At 31.0% G+C, this 18,669-nt stretch overlaps 1 protein-coding gene across 4 annotated transcripts in view; it reads right to left on the bottom strand.

Annotated features, from left to right (window-relative positions):
- Neto (Neuropilin and tolloid-like) overlaps positions 1-18,669 on the bottom strand; it is a 116,387-nt gene that overhangs the window by 7,587 nt on the left and 90,131 nt on the right. For all 4 annotated transcript variants that reach the window (XM_072909940.1, XM_072909941.1, XM_072909938.1 and 1 more), the window contains 4 exons: positions 17,828-18,088; positions 15,240-15,400; positions 14,024-14,270; positions 10,818-10,933 (listed from right to left, as the gene is read on the bottom strand). In XM_072909940.1, coding sequence (XP_072766041.1) covers positions 10,818-10,933; positions 14,024-14,270; positions 15,240-15,400; positions 17,828-18,088 — 785 coding nt within the window. The remainder of the gene's footprint in view (positions 1-10,817; positions 10,934-14,023; positions 14,271-15,239; positions 15,401-17,827; positions 18,089-18,669) is intronic.

The following is an 18,669-nucleotide window of genomic DNA, read 5'->3' as shown; positions in this document are numbered from 1 at the left end:
TTACTTTTAAGAGAAATTAAAATTCGAGAGGAATAAATACTTTTACAAATTTTATTAATTCGAAAACACGTCTTTAAATTGTTCAACAATTTTAAGGAAATGTCATAAATAATGCAAGCTATCCATCACGTTAGTGATCATATGTTAGTAATTTCATACTGAAAATACAAGTGAGGTAACTTTGCGTGTTGAAAGTCCTGCGAGCGTATATCGCGCGATACAGTGTATGCAAGTCACGTTATGCATTCAATGCTTACACAGTAATGACTAATTTCATCGGGTCAACCTTGCGTGGCACTGACACAAAATAACGTTTACCAACACTATTATTGTTTGTAGAAAACGAGGAATACACCATTAAGCAATGGAGTAATTTATGTAGAGGTTACATGTTCGTCTACATGGCAATTCAAAGAGAGACCGTACTTTTCTTTCCTTCTACCTCTGCGTATATTTCTGCTCGTTCCGGTAATCGCGTTATAATTTCTCTACATTTATCTTTCGTATATCGTCCAAATTGAGGTGGTTGCTTCAACAGCGGAAACATGCATCCAATTACAAAATGCTTAACGCGATGGAAAATTTGTATAAGTGTGAAATACATTCATGTATATATAAGATTACGTTATTTTAGAGAGAGAGAGAGAGAGAGAGAGAGAGAAATCTTATTTTACTTTAAAAATTTATCAAAAATAATTGCTTATTAATATTTACTCTTACATATCTGTATATAAATGTATGTACAAGAGAAAATATATACATAAAACTATTAAAATTTTAAACGTATAAAACTATTGAAGTTTATAACAAATGTATAATAAAAATCCATAATAATTATATGGACAGGTTTTACCAAGAAATTGAATAATAAATAAAAAATAAAAATTGCAAAGTGAAATATTGATAAAGTAATATAATACAATATAATTATAAAACGAATACGTGATCAAAGGTATAACTGCATTGTCATATACGATTCCACTCTGTAGCGCAGTGCATTCCGCGTGCGTTCATCGATCATATTTTTATTAGCGGGAAAAATTTTTTTCATCGATTGGACGTCACGTCGTGCAGGAAAAGCGCAATTGGACGATGGCAGAGGAAAGCACAGATGACAAGCCGAAACCGCTAAATCGTGCCCGAGAGAATTTTTCGACAGGTGCAGAAAAGCAATTACGATTATCGTGTGGATATTAAGTTCTTTTTCACATATATGTCAGAGGATGCTATTATAATGCATATCTCGGTGGTGAAATTTTTCGGCGTTATTCCTAAGTCGCTTTCATATTTCTCTTCTTCTCTCTCTCTCTCTCTCTCTCTCTCTCCCTCCCTTCCACCTCTCCCTCTCTCTTTTTCTCTTTCGAAGAAAGAGTGTAGCGTGATACGTCATCCCGTATATGCGCATACGAATAAGCAGCCGAGAGAGGAGGACGAGAAAAGAGATTGCACAAGTGGATGCTTTCTTCTGCTTCCGCGAATCTGAGTGGTTTATTGTTATGCTCGTACGCTCGGAATCATTGCACGTTTTCGTGAATGTATTTACACGCTGCAGTGCATTGGAGAACTCGCTGCTGCGAATATGTGACACCTTTCGTCGACTCCAACAGTGATAAACGATATAAATCGGAGTTTGTTTATTAAGTAAGAGATTGTTTCGATATTCCATGTAATTGTCCAATTAAGAAACTCAACGAGAAGTTTGAGAATGTTCTCTGAATTCTCTCAAGTAATAAAACTGTTTTAATATTGTAATCAAGTTTTTTAATATTATAGAGAAGCATAGAATTATACATTATATAAATAATTTATATTTCTTATATTTTTATCATTATGTATACAGAATATTGTAAAAAAGCTATAATATTAATTTCGGCGATAAACCTTTTATGAAAATGAAATGTTTATTTTGGAGAAAACTTGTTCTAACATATACTTATTAAAGTAAAAATAACGCCTACTTAATTACAGAAAGATGAAAAAGGCGATTAGAAATATCATTCATAAAGTGTTCCCAGAAGCACGTTATCCATTATCTGCGCTTCGTACCATTTCGTAATCGACATTGGTTATCGATCGAGTGCATAAAACGATGTCCGGATTTATGGTGATTGGCGTCGATACGATCTGAATTGGAACACATCGAAATGTTTTATTTTATTCCACGATCCTTCAATCGCGCAAATTTCACTAACACGACGTGTTTTTCCTTTTTTTCTTTTTTCACAAAAAATGTCAGTGTCCCCAATTTTTAAAGAGTTTAACGTAACGTTACATGGTCGTCTACTAAAATATCTTACTTCGTAAATTTCTCGTTGTGAATGTTAATATACATAGTATGATATGGGAATCTCTATGTAAAGTGATATATCAATTTGTCGGCGGATAGTGGACCTTCGCTTTTTACGAAGAGAGAAAGGGAATTTGTACTATTCGAGCAATAAAAATTCTTCATGCACATTGTCCGCACAATATGAGCTACCAAAAAGACGAAGGTACGAGTAACTATTTTAAATATTTCTAGTATTTACGGCACCGTATTTGATGTCCATAAATGCTAATATTACTCTGTAAATTCCAGTCGCAAGATACATTGAATTATTAATACCCGTACTAACGTAGACAGCTTTCGCAAAAGACTTATGCGTATAGTACATTTACAAGCGTTTTTACGTCTACTATGTAGACATAAAGAAATATATAAAATATCAATCGAGGATATTTGATATAAATCATTGTGTATACGATTTGCAACATATCAATATTTGCATCTGACAGATAAATTAAAGTATTTAATTAGAATTATGAGAACAATAAAGCGCATTGCAGAGTTATACAAAGCGGTCCTTCCAATAAGACAATGACCCCATAAACACGTTGTACTATCTTAAGTTAAAAGCTAAATCCAAATTAGATCTACTGTGTGCAAACTAGTTAAAGTGCGTCATTCGTTAAGATCTTTCACGCCATCTTGGACATGCCACAGCGTGTAACAATGTTTAATGTCAACAATTGTACATGCACACGCACCGTTCGTGTGTTTCCATTTTCGACGAGGACTTGAAGTTCTATCGACTGTCTCTGTGTTGTAATCTATATAGACATAGTCTAACTAGGAACAATGTCCTTGTGCGTCTACACACAAATGTCATGCTAAATACATAGCCTTATGTTTCACAGAGTCGCGTTTCTTCAGGGTGACAAGTAATTTCCGGAAATGTAGAGGCACGCTCGGTAAAATAAAATTTACGTTCTCTCGTTCTCGTCGATTTCCATGTCAGTCTATAAAAGCATTTTTATGAGATTGAAAATATATTCACCGGCTCGAACTTCAAGAGAACATTTGTTTTATGCGTTTGTTATGTTAGACAATATGATGAATTAATTATATCAAAAAGGAAGCATTTAATTAATCTCATCCAATGGATATAACATGCCAAGTTTTATGTACACATTTGTATATGAGTATCACAAAATATGAGCGTCACATTACGCATTTTCTTTGAGTTTCTTGCACTTTGTACTTTAAGGATCGCTAATAAAAGAATATAAAAAAATGATAGATCGCACAAATGTAGACTGGTCGAGCTCGCTTGGTTTTATTCGTCCGATCGCTAAGAACTTAAAGAATTTCATTACCTCAAAAGAATAAGGATCTTTTACTTTGCCATTTTACTTCGTATTTATAATATTTATACGTATATGCCACGCCGTATTGTTCTCAAAGATATCAGAAATATTTTCTACCAAATTGCGCGAGTACGTGCTTTGCGTGCGTTGCCTGGGGGTAAGTGGAAAAGAAGAAAATTAATGGCAACTCCGGCGGAAGTTTCCGCAAGGCGGAAATAATTAGTCGCTACCAAGACTACCGAGAAAAAGATTCGAGAACCTCTCATTAGCGAGAGAGAAGAGATCCCGTGTACGCATGAGTACTTTGTTGCCTTTCCGATGCACCTCCTGTTTATCCCTCTATCCGCTTCCTTCTATTCGATAAGCAAGCTCGCTAAAAAGACTGCTCATTAGAGAACATTTCCTTCGGACTGCCTGTTGTTAAAACACGTTATAGCAGTGAGAGATTGATCCATGTAAGCGAGAATTGTATCGCTTTATCAAGAGATTACCTTTTATATAAAAAATTAAAGAACGATTAAAAATAAAGACAGCTAAAAACAAAGAAGTCACTAAAAAATACAAAAATCACTTGGTACTTTTTCTCTTCTTGCAGTTTATATTAAATTTGAACAAATAAATTAATATTTAGTAATTTCAATCCTTTTTAAATAAACTCAGTATAATATTAATAAGTTGTAGTTGTAAGTATAACACTGCAATGAAATCTCACTGAAAGAATCAGTTATATCAGTAGTAATTGTTTCAATCAATGATATTTTAAAATGCGTCTTATAATATTATATGTATATGAGATAAATTCATATTAATACATTGTATTAAAAAAGTATTTAAGATTTTCTCTCTCTCTCTCTCTCTCTCTCTTTCTCTCTCTCTCTCTCTGATCAAAAGTCTTGTTCATTTTTTTATCGGATTTTGTTCGGATTTAGCATGTCTTAAAAAAGTATAAAAGTAAAAAAGTATAATGCATATATAATACTGAATTTAAATATTAAATGGTTGTACTAATATATTAAATAATTATATAAAATCTTATTGCTATAATCAGTGAAACATAAGACCGAGAAGCAAAGTGTGAGTGTTTTCATTAATATTCAGTGAAATCTTCTCATTGTTTTAATTGGTGACATTTTCACTAATACAGATTTACAAGAATAACACTATTAATATTGTCTGACATACTAATCGTGTAAGATTTAGTATAAGTTTTCTCAAAGTTATATATGTACTCCTTCCGAACATACTCCTTTTGCATTCTCCTTTTGTTTCCTTCTCACTTTAATATTGATTGGTGTAGTACCGAGACGTTGAAATGTAATCATCCTTTTCAAGCTCTCGTATTTTTCTCACCATGACATGCGCCTTTCCTTCTACAATTTACGTTACTTGCCGGCACCATGTGTATTTTTAGCTATTACGATGCTGCCACAAGATAAAAGGAACGAATCCTTCCACTATCATGCATCGAAATAAAATTAGAACTCGCACTTTCTCGTACAAAGATTGTGATTCTTCCGTCCGTACGAGCGGTTGAGATTTTTCACACCATCGATAACGTTATTGTGGCTTGCACCTTTTCTAAGCCCTCTTTCTTAATGGTATTGGTGCTATAATTTTAAACGATTCATTGAAAACTGAGTCATGTATAATCATGTATAATCATGTAATTTTTTTATATTACTCGCTTATTTTTATTTATGTATTAATTTATATATATTTTTAAATATATTTAATAAAATAACATTATACTAATATTTTTATAAATTTTTACAAATTTTAAGAGCATTTTATTTAACATTTTATTATTTTACAAGTAACATTTTATTGTAAAACTCGCTTGAGCTAATATATAGGTCTTATATCGTCGAGGGTACCTCATCTATAATTCTCAGACAACTCTGAAAGATTCAAGAAGATGCTGAATAGGTAGAAAGTTAGATTCATTTTGCACACGATCTCTGACGTCCATATTTCAGATCGCGGCCAGAAAAGGTACGAGTATCGCTTCGATGATGAATAATCTAATAATCTTACAGACAATTTTACAGAACGTTAATTCTGTGGAATCTTACATTATTCGACATTAAAATATTTAAATATTTTAGCATATTTATACCAATGCAAGAATTTTCCAATGAATAAATAATCATGTAAATCTAACTTCAGCAAAAATGAATCTAATTATAATCCTCTCGTAAATTTTGAAATTCAGCAGACATGTAACATTTCTAGTTTTATGCAGTTTTTCAAAAAATAGGAATTAATGAATAAGAATACGTGCAACAAAGTATGAAAAACAAAATGTGAAATAAAACGTAAAAACTTGAGTACCATGGGATAATCATTGTGCAAATAGATTGTGTTATTTTTTTGCGGCGCGGATACACTCACAAGCGGACAAAATTGTAATTATTAAATAGAAAAATATATCTAGTCATACGAAAGAGCTAATAGTCGCGAAAAGTTCGGATGTGACATTGCGTAGGCAGGAGAGCATTTTTGACTATTACACTCTTTAATTTAATTAAACGCCGTTTTGTGCGCCGTTGAATTAAATTACAGCGTGTAACGCTGAAATGCACGAATCTTCTTTAATTTTACCTGATCTCGTTTCTGTGTACATCCGATGTTTAAAGTTCCAAAAATTCCACATTGTTCAATTGTAGTGTATTGATAAATATATATAGCAATTATCATTATTGCAAATTATTAAAATAAAAATTAATCATTAGACAGCAAAAAAGAAAAGAGAAAAGGAGAGAGAGAGAGAGAGAGAGAGAGAATCCATTTAATTACAGAATATCTTACAGGCCATACATTTCCAAAGTTATATTGGACTGAAATAAATGTCTTCTCACAAGATATCGTGTAATTAATCAAAGAAATTGCTTTTTCCTTTAATAGAATTTGTTCATAATTTACCACATAGCACAACATATATACACATATAGTACACGTATACATGAGTGAAATCTTTAATAAGAGAATAATTTTCTACATCTTATTATTAACTGTTAAATTACTTTTGTAATTCAAATACAAGTTGTTATATATATATATATATATGATATAAATATTGTTGTATACAAAAAATTATTGTTATTTTATGACGACTTCACATTTTATTGCACATAAAACAAGCAAACTTTTGTATAAACTTATAAAGAAATTTAAAATATATTAATATATATTATTTAAATTTCTTTCTAATAAAAAGAACGATCAATGTCAAATCAATGCAGAATGTATTTAACATAAAACATTTCGAAGTATCTGTTTTTAATATCGATGTTAAAGCAATTCTAAAATGAAGTTGTGTCCGTTAACTGAAAGAATTGGAAGCAGCACAGAGAAATGAGATTTAAAATTCCAACCCGTTTCACAGGCGCTGATCCTTTTTTCAAACGTTTTCGCAAGGATGCTCTCATTTACCAGCAAAAGCAAATGCAATAATAGTACTAGGTAAGAGAATTATTGACACGATTTCAAATCCTTTTCATTTCAAAAATTTTTCTGCGAAAGTTTTACTTTGCTGTGTTTAATAAAAAATTAACAATAATTATTATTTTGCATTAACAATTATGAAAAAAGAGAAAGATTCGTACGCAAATCAAGTTTCAAAAATTAGTGCCGAATCTATAATATTTTCATGCAAAAAATACATTTATTAAACTACGCGTAAAACAGTAACAGGCAACATGAATTGTTTCCAATAGAATTTTACACAATTAATTAAAAATTAATTAACTAAAATTTATTTAAAAGTAAATTTACTTTTTTTATATTAATTTATATATCAAAAACTATAGAAAGAAAACTTTGCTAAAAACATCCTGTTCTTCAAGCAATATTATTCCAGCTAATCTCATAAATTTAATAAAAGAACAAAAAATCCCTTTATGTAGCTTGTGATATATCACAATAATTAATTATTGCTGAATTAATTCGATATGGTATGGTGTTGTTTGTCATCGATTTATTCGATGGAGTGACACATTGAACGAACATGTCGTCGGAGTAAACAGCCGCTTCTCCATCGTTTACTCGATAAATTTGCCGCTATATTGCGATTGACACGAGTGAGGACGTTTATTTCCGACTAACAGAACGGTGAAATTGCCTACAAACGCGTATTGTTTGCGTGGCCACAGTAAAAGATATCGTTTAATGATTGTTGGCCATTTAGTTATAATAGTTTGCACGAGTAACAATCTACAATTTCAAATTTGATACATCGATAATCGCATTTAAGATTACACTGCTGAAAACCATTCAATTCAGAAATATATTAAATATAATTTAATTTTTTTATAAACAACGTTTTTATCATAAGTCATACGTACATTACATATTTAATTATTCCATAGTTTCAAAAAATAAATAATTGTTTTAATTATAAATATTAAATTATAATTGAATATTCTTTTATTTATTTTTTTATTATTACTCTGTAAAACTATGATGTAGTAATTAACTTATTTTTTCAATGTTATATAATTATTAAATAGTTTTGTGTTTTATTACTGGTGGAAATTAAAATTACTCCCTCTCTCTCTCTCTCTCTCTCTCTCTCTCTCTCTCTCTCTCTCTCTCTCTCTCTCTCTCTCTCTCTCCCTCTGCAATATTTATAAGTATAATAAGCGATTAAATAAAATTAGCATTCTAAATTTATATACTTATAGCACGCTTCTTTTTTTATACTAAATATACAATATAATAGTAAAATTATAAAAATTAATAAATGTATAATAGTCATATTTTATGGAGGATTTCTCAAAATTGTTATTTTTAAACTCTTTTTTTCTCACTGTTTGCTATTTTTTTAATTTGTATGTCATTGCCACATCCTCTGCGCGAGACTTGATTTTTACATTCCGCCCAAAACGATTGAGATAAAATACGGCGAAACATTGGCAAAATCGCGAGCGGCAATATCAAGAGCATTATTCGCTGTTAGATTAATATCCCGTCGGTGGCATCGTGCCGTCGTTTCGCCAGTGCCTTGTTCTGGTAGTCTGCCAAAAGCGCGTAGTATTGTACATCCCGGAATCGGAAACACCCACCCGTATAAACCGTCGGAACGCACGTCCGAATGCAAGCGCAGTCCTGAGATCACGGAACCTAGGTTGAGCGAGTCGTGCTGGTTGCAAAACTTTGCCGGAATAAATTAATTAGCCCCAGTGCTACAGGCAGGGACGACAGCAGAAGAGATAGAGACACACGGGACGTTTTGCGTGGTTGAAGGACGATTAAGTCGTAGAGGCGACCCTTGTGAGGTCGCGCATATCCCGGGATTCGTGGTTTGGCACTAGCAAATAAAAGACGATGGTAAATCTCAGCAGACGACCATGCTGTATCACAGCACTGTTTAATATCAGATCCTATGTGCAAAATTATGTATAAACATTTTATATAACTCTTCATTTTTCTCAGCGGTAACATTGTATTTATAAATGATATGCAATATTAATTTTATATTAGCTACTTCTTACCGTTGCTATAATTAATAAAAGTAATATAAGCAAAGAATATAGTTAAAGTAATATAGTTAAAGAATATATGTTAAAAAATATAATTAAAGAATAAATGTTAAGTAATAAGATTGCAATCTTTTTTTTGTTGAGGTGATTTTTATTGACTTTATTTTAAAGTCATTTAAGAAAAGCTCGTTTAAAACTAGACTAAAAAATATAATTAGATTTACGCTTGATAATTTGAATTATATTAACGTAATACTAAATACAAGATTACTTTAAAGTTATGGGATCGAATGGTGTCATGTCGCAAATGTCAAACGTCTTTTCACAACTTTCTTTACTTGAATCAGAATGATAAAACGTATAGAATTAAAGGTCGTCGAAAATAGTTACGTCTCGTCAACGCGCTTTGCCACAGGATTTCATATCCTGAATCCCAAGCTGGGCGATGTGAAATGAGCTTTCCAAAAGCCCTGGATAATCCCAGCTAAAAGACTACAAAGTTCTAGAGACGTAGCACTCTTAACGTTTATTGTAAGATCATGAACTGCTCACCATATTCTAAAAAGACTACCATTTGCAGTCTAAAAGTAATCTTGCCTTCTCTTTTCTTCATAAACTATTTCGAGAATACGGTTCTTTGCATAAAAGTCTTATATCTACATCAAATGCAAACTAAAACGATAAATTAAGTAAAGAAATTATATTACTGTAACTCTCAAATATTTCTTCTAAATCAAAGAGACAATTTTTTATAAACAGAGCAAACAGTAATAAATAGGACCAAAATTAAAATAAAATTAAAAATAGCATTTAACAATAGTAATCAATATTACAATATACAATATAAACAATAGTATGTAAAGTCGCTTAGAAAAAAAGGAGAATAGAATTACACGAAAACATAAAATTAGCCTATGAAATTGATTTCGTTCTCTCAAATTAGAAGAAACAAATTGCCGTTCCAAGATTATGAGTTTCGAGAAGCCTTGTTCACCGAGCCAGTTAAACTAAAGGGAGCCATAAAACTTCCCTCGAATAAATTAATTAACCTGGAAGATCAGGAGCAAGTAAAGTGGAAGCTCAGAGGGCAATTAAGGCGAGGCGACGTATCGTTCTTACTATGCTGCAATATTAAGGTACATCCTCGTGGTACTGATACAAAACGCAGGCATACGTGAATGGTTTTATTTAACTAACGAGAAATACTATTAGAGATTATGTAAGATAAATGGAAACGTGTTATTTGGAAGTGTAAATATTTCGTCTTTGTGTAACTACATATTTAGACTCTCCCATTTATATTTCTCACAGTAATAATTTTAATACTTAACAAAGGTTCTTACTTAAAATTTATCCCTTGTAGCTTATGTTAATACCATTCTTGGTGCTTCTTAACTCTTAATTTGAGATGTCAGAAATGTCATAAGTTATCTTTATAACTTTGTTTAAATTCATTTCATCTCATTTTGCAAGTTTGAGCTATCTCGTGCGATTTAACTTTTGCAGTTCATGAGAAAAAAAATGTCTGTAAAACTGTATAAAGGTATAGAAATCTATAAAAAGAGTAAGAGAAGAGGCGAATGGTATGGAGCGGAAGGATACAACTCGTGGACGCGCCGGAAATGGATCAAATCCGGGAACTGAATAGCCTTTTGTCAAATTTGTAAAGCGAGTGATATTGAATCAGATCTTGACAAAGTTAAAACTCACGTGACACTTTGCATCGTCTTCGTCCCATCGGAAGCGACAGTTCACCCTTCCGTTGCACTCCAGTGCCGCGGCGATGCATGTCATGTCCTCGCAATCGTATTCGTCGGGATTGCAAGCTGCAAAATAGGAAAAGAAACGACATGTTGCGAATATCAAAATATTTCTATTGAACAAATGAAAAAGGAAACATCAGCTCTATTATATAGACCACGAGTCAAGAATTCCTTACATTTTTTTATTATCCACAAATTACGCAACCAATTGATTTTGCTTCAACGTTCAATATTAGATTTTAATAATATCTAAAATTAATTCCTGCTCTCTCTCTCTCTCTCTCTCTCTCTCTCTCTCTCTCTCTCTCTCTCTCTCTGTAGTACTAATAGTTGTCGAGTTTCCGCCACACGTATTTAATACATGACTTTACACGTTTAAAATGACGTATATAAATTTTCCAGCAAATTTATAGCGAGTGAAATTGCTTCTACCGAAGCGTGTTTCCGTGAAATAACTGCGATAAGTCGACTCTTAATTCGCATGGGAAAATTGTAAGGTCTTATCCTAAAGTCTTATCCTTCGACGGTCTGGATAAGCGAATTGCTGAACACCTACAGTGTAGTTGCTGGCAAGATATTAGTTCCGCGTTGGCGGCAGGTGCGGAAAGCCGGAAATTCTTCTCGTGCCGTACTAGAACCCGTGTGAATTCCGCACACGTAACTGCGATTCTGCGGGTCGCCTCATTTAACATTCAGACGAGTGTACGACCATTAATTTGAAATTTGATTCCTTTACCCAACGATTATTCTTAAGACTTTGTCAAACGTAAGGTGATTATTTAATAAAGCATATATATAATTATAGGCTGCAACGCGAAAATGTAAGCCTTTGTCTTGTAATAATCTAATTCTGCTTACCCTTTTAGGTAATCATCGACCGTTACACAAAGCACTTTAAAAGCGTAAGATAAAAAGTTAGAAAATCTTATTAAAATACATAAAAGTGTCAATCTTATTGTTAATTAGCATTTAACTGTATTGTATTTCTGAATCTTATCTGCATTGCTTTAAAATGAATTGTTTATCGCCAATTATTATTGAGAACAGAAAAATAGAGTTATGTTCTCCAAAATATTGTTGTAAAATTTTATAATTTTTGTAGAAATATAACTTGCTAACTCAAAACAAAGGTTAACTGTATCATCGGTAATCAGCAAAATCATAAATTAAAATAATCTACACAATAAGTGCGACATACGAGAGAAAATTTTTCTGAAATTGTACCAGATACTTCTGGCATACCATAGGCAATTTTCACGTTGTTATCGCAGTTACAACAATAGTCGGGTTGCGCAGTTTAAACTGCCAAAAGCAAACTGACGTTATGCCTAGCATTGTTAAAAATATTGATCGCACACAAAGAGTACTTCAAAAATTCCGACTTTAATGTCTCTCTGTTTTGCTCTCGCACGTCTCTTTTCTCTCACTCTCTCTCTCTCTCTCTCTCTCTCTCTCTCTCTCTCTCTCTCTCTCTTTCTCTAAATTATTTTTTGAAAAAAATTTTAAAATTTAAAATTTTTCTTACAACAATGTATTATTTTTATTTAAAAGAATTTTTTGATAAAATTTTTCGATAAACTTTTAATACTTTGCTATACAAAATTGTTTACAATTATTATAAAAATGTATACAATAACAATGGCTTTTGTATTACTTTTATATACAAAGCTTTTAGCATCATTTTAATTATTACAATATATATATATATATATATATATATATATACAGTTATGATTAAAAGAATTAGGCACTCTTAAATTTTCCATATTTCTTATTTTGTTGATAGTATATAAATACTAAAAAGATTTAAAAATTTTAAAAAACTATTAATAGCATTTTAAGACTGAAATTTCAAGCTTTAAAATGTTTTTTCAATTTTTCGTTTGCGATAATTTTTTGCCGAGTATCGACAACATCTCTGAAAAACACAGATTTAGTTTCAAAATTATGTATCATGTAAAAAAAAATTATAGGAAAGTTTAAAAAAAAGCATTTTTATAGGCAAAATGTTGTAGTTATGGAACTTGACTTACATTTTTCCAGAGAAATTTTTTTACCGAGCTGCAGAGTGTCAAAAATATAATGAAATTTTAAGAAACAAAACAATGTTTTTTTTTTAAAGCACAAAACAAGGAAAATACAAAATTTTTTAAATTATCGATAGCAACTTCAATGCGTTATCAGTAATATAATTGAAATATATTTGGCCGAGATACATAATTTTGAAACTAAATCTGTGTTTTTCAAACATGTCGATAAATATTCGAAAAATGACGGCGAAAAATTATCGCAGACAAAAAATTAAAAAAACATTTTAAAGCTTGAAATTTCAGCTTTAAAATGTGATCAATAGTTTTTAAAAATTTTTGAATCTTTTCAATATTTATATACTATTAAAAAAATAAAAAATACGAAAAATTTAAGGATGCCTAATACTTTTGGCCATGACTATATATTGCGTTTTCCGTAAACATATTTAATAATAGTTATTATTACTAATTGAAAATTAATTAACTTATCAATTTTATAATTATTAAATTATTCATGCATATAAATAACTTTCTATACTAGATTTTAGTTAGATAATTGATTAATTTTCCATAACACATTAATTATTAAGCTTAATATAAAGTCGTGTTTTATTAAATTTCACTCCAACTATATTAATTAGTTTTTATTTGATATTATAAATTTAAATATTAATTTTTGTCTATTATTACAAAAAAATCTTAATTTAAAATTTTATTATAATAGATTAAAGAATTCATCTAAAGTATAAAAAAACTAAAGTAAAATTATAAAAAAAAATTATTACATACTTAATATAAAAATATCGCTTACAATTATGCTATAAAAATGCATAGTAAATATTAAATTCACGATCATGAGTCCATGGTTGTGTTGTAATTTTAGTATGCTGTAATATTTGCTTTGTGTCATAATTTCAGTCTTTATATGCTTTAGTAATAAATTTTTGATAACATTTTAATTCAATATGCATTTTACATTAACCGGAGCAAAAATAGGAATTTTAATAGCAAATGAATTAATGATTCATTGATTTATATGTTCTTGAAGCTCCATTCCGGAAATGCATTTAGCCGGAAATATAGATACGTATGTCTCTACTGTTGTATGTTTAAAAAGACTCACGTTTTTCATTGTCCTTGTCTCTAACGGCAGTCATCACCGCTTCGAAGCTGCTGTTTATAGCCGAGGGCTCCGCGTAGAACCTTAAGTGGGCGATATTGGCCTGAATGATGACGGTATCGGCGATACTGCCACAGAAATTCTTCTCCCTCGAGAACATATCTGTATATTCCTTAAATATGTCGACAAAGTTGGCATCACACTCGTTCGGTCGCTGTAGCTTAAAAATTTCTGGGAACGTCAGTTGAATCTGAAAATTCAGAGTGTTTCCACTTTTTTAAATGCATTACACATGTACATACATTATACACAAATATATATATGCATGCACAGGTCACTGATTTTCATCACCTTTTAATGATCAAGAGATAGAGTTCAAAGAATTTTATGACAAATTAAACAATGTGTTCACTCTTTATCACTGTAGAATTCATTATTTGTTGTACTATTGTGAAATTTTGCAATAATATTTTTGCATCAGGAATTATATGAATATTGTTATAAAACAGATAGTCGCGAAATGTTTTCAAAGCAGCGCTAAAAGTGGTGATTTCAAAGATGTGCCAAGAACCGTGAAAATGCCAAGTACCCATGAAGAATTCTTAGATATGCGTGACGTAGCGGGGTCGATTCTGAGTTTGTGAAACTTTTCGACAATGTCGTAGCTGGTAAAAAGTACGCGTGAGACTGTAACTTCCTCGCCACGGGTTTTATCATGTCAGGAAAAACTTTATACATAGTTCTAAAAGACGCTCGTGAGAAATAGGGTTTCATTAATAATTTTAATAACGAAGTTTCGCAAACTAAAGGATTCTTCTACGTTGGAGCAGACGTTGCCGTTATTTGTCGCGATGTAAATTTTTTAACGGATATATTGTAGGCAAAGTATTTCACGCGTTGTATTTCCACGCTACGGCGACAGAAATCAATTGTAAATCATTCAGGAACGCGTTACTTTGAACGAGACGCTTTTTGAAATCACGTTGCTGCAGGCTAGTAACAAACATTCGGATCGATTGAATACCGTAGCAATGTGTACTCAAATCAAATAAAGATTGCAACATTCTATGGCACTAGAGAAATATTAACAGAAACGCTTTATACATATACTCTTTAGCTCGTCGATATTAAATTTTTGACAACGTGCAATAATATACTTTATTTTCTAATTTATTAATTAATAAAAGTATATTAAAGAAATGCACAAAATATTCCTTACCTTCCATCCTTCCTTCACTCGAATAACCCACATACAATCCAACGCTATACCCTCTTTCTCGGCCAGGATCTTTCTGTCTTTGACGTCGTTGCTATGAATTATCGCCTCTGCAGTATCCGTCACGTTAACTATGCACGGTTCTGGTTCTGGTGGCACGCCCGCTGTGAATCACACCTATTACAGTTCTACACTTTCCCTAGGCTCACATGTCAACGATCACTCGTATATTGATATTTATATATATTCATTCCTTATAATATATGTATTATACATTATATCATTTAAAGAGAGATTCAACATGATAAAGATTATTCAATATTTGATTCAATATGCTATAGCGAAATTTATTGATATTTACAAGATGATAATATATGATAATAAGTCACTTTTCTTAATACTTATAATATTTTTTTATAATATATTATTTTATAATACCCTTTACTGTGCATTAAAACTATATTCGTGCGTGTGATAAGAAATATAAGCGTAGATTTATTTTTGTTTCCATTTTTATGTAAATTTTTGCTGAGTTAAGGCACTTAAATGGTTTTTTCCATAAATAATGAATGAAAGCTATATTACTCTATGCGCACGGTACGCTGCTACATACCGATCCCCAGACAGCTATTTATCGCGCGAATGCTCGACAAATAGTTATGGCATGGTAGCCTTAGTCCCCCGATCACGATTGGACATAATCAACGATATCTTTGCATAGAGAAATCACAGTAATGTGATATTAAATCCGTTGAAAGCTGAAAATTCAGCGATTCTAGCGAGAGTATAATCATTTTTTGTAAAAAAAAGTTTCGCAAAATATTATTAAAATATCTTTAAATATACAATGAATGCTTTATAACAAAAATTTATTAAATAAATTTAGAATAAATTGAGCAGCTTGGGATAAAAATTAGCAGTGGATATTAACTATTAACTATTAAACATCTGAAAACAATAAAACGTTAAAAAAGAGTTTTAATTGTTATGAAAAATCGTTAATATGTCTGTTCTATTTTTAAATCTGTTCTTAAATCAATTTAATTAATACAGACACGATATTATGTGATATTGCGTTATTTTTTTCTCCCCCTCTCTCTTACAATTTTTTAATATTTAAAAATGCGTAAAACGTGAAAAATAAAGTATAGTATTGATTTTCGAGATGTGTTTTACCAATTTTCTTAATTAAAAATATTGTATAAATATTTATTAAAAAAATATTTATACAAAAATACGATAATTATAATATTAAAAGAATAGCGTGCACAATTCAAGATGTGTCAATATTGGGTATCAATATTGAAATTTTGTAACGAATGAGTTAATTAACTACAAGATAAAAATTTCAGTATGTTTGGACACGTTAACCGCGCTAGTTTCTACTACCTGAATATATATATATCGATCTAAAGATGACGCCCGGTTAAAACCAGACTCATTGCGTTTATATTCCGTGTATTCATAGCCCTTCCTCTTTGTTCTCCTGCTTGACTATGAATTAATTTTGATCTCGGTCGCAGTTATACTGTCTTACTGTCGCGAGCTATCTATTTCTGAAGAGTCTCGTAATTTTCTGAACAAGAACACGCGAAGAAAATCCTCGAATATTCACAATCGGCATATCCGTCCCCGAATTATTTAATTGTTGTCATCACGCTTATTAATCTACTTTCAATTTTTTCTTTTAGACTTTTGTCTCGCTACAACACGATTGCAACGAGAAATTGCACTTACTAAATTTAGTTTGGTTTCAATCGGGCAATTATAACAATATACACATTAAATTGGCACATTTTTTGGTTTATACTTTTTCTTTTTCTGCATTATTGTAAACATGTATATTTTTTTTAAATTTTTTGAACATGAAAATTATTATTTCATTCTTTTTTATTTCAAGATTTTTAATTATGCTTTGGTGTCTGCACATTAATTTTTATTTAGCGCCAATTAAAATGTTTACAAAATTAAAAAAAAAACAAATTAGTCTGCTATTTTTTATATTAGACTAATTAGCAATACATTTTCAAAATTTTTTCTACCGCGTGTGCGAGAATAATATACATAAGCATGAGAAGCAAAAAATCTAAGGTGAGATCTCGATTTTTTTATCGATCGGTTTGATAATCTGTGGTTACACATCCAGAGAACATATATATGAGTCTCACATTTGAGATAGATAACCGATAGATCCGACTCTGACAAAACTCATAACCGAATTCTTGACATGCAAAGAAGAAGGAAGCGGTAGACCCAGTAATTAAGAAAATCTCATAAAACATATTTCCTTAAAAATATTTATCAATTTTTAAATATATGAAACAGAACGGAAATATATAGATATTTAACTGTAATGTAAAATTTGTTAACTACATGAAAAAACTTAAAGACACTTATTACATTATATATATAAAATATTTTCTAGAATATTCTTTCAAACAACGCAACATGCGTTATAACCTACTGTTAACTTGTTATAAAAATTTAGAAATTATTAGTTTACGCTTGAGATTTAATTCCAATAAAAAATTAATCAAAATGTAGAAAAAGTTTTCGCGAGGTATAGAAACTTTGTTGATTCTGAGACTTACGATGGGTCGGTCTCGGTATCATGTTCCACACAGCTTTGAAACCCTTTCCCTCGATGTTCTCATCGCTGTGGAATCGTAACCAAAGGTATCGTGTCTTCGATGTGATCTCGGGGGGAAAATTCGTCCCGCAGAAGTTGCCGAGGAGATTAGAGTATCCGTATTGGCCATCACGTACCTCGAGAAAATCGAAACGGCAATTCGGGCTGTCTTCCAGCTTGAACTCATCCCGAAAATCAAGTTTCAGCAACATACCTTTGTCAGCTGAAACAAGAGAAGAGAAATGCGGTGAGCCGTTAACAAATATGCTTATATATGTTAAGTAAATGAGGGTGCGAAAAGAGAATGAGAAGGCTTTGATAGCCGTGAAATTTCTAAAGATAAAGCGCGATAGAGATGCCGAATAGTTAGGTTACAAAATGTAAACTTTACACGCTTGTTGACATAATATTATCTAAGAGTTATTTTAGCATAAATTCCTGATAATTTTATGATTCATACAATTTGAATCTTATTTGCATTTTTTATTAAAATAATATAAAAATCGTTACTTTTCTGTATTATATCCTGAAATAAGAAAATAAATTTTTTTCTCATCGTGAATAATCAATATTTAATAATAATATTTTAAAATAATAACTAACTAATCGGTACAAGACAAAATTAAAAAATTATTTTTAATAAACTGATTAAATCAATGAGTGCCGCGATTACGAATAATATAACTTTTTAAAATTTTGTATTTAACACACGTAGAGATATATCAAATGCGTAGGACGAGCAAGTAGATTGATTTTACTGATTTGTAATAATGACATAATTGTTAATATATATTTATTTCAGTC

This window comes from Anoplolepis gracilipes, chromosome 17 (assembly GCF_047496725.1).
Source record: "Anoplolepis gracilipes chromosome 17, ASM4749672v1, whole genome shotgun sequence".
NCBI lineage: Eukaryota > Metazoa > Arthropoda > Insecta > Hymenoptera > Formicidae > Anoplolepis > Anoplolepis gracilipes.
Note: the sequence above shows the minus strand (reverse complement) of the source record. Positions and strands in the feature narration are given on the sequence as shown.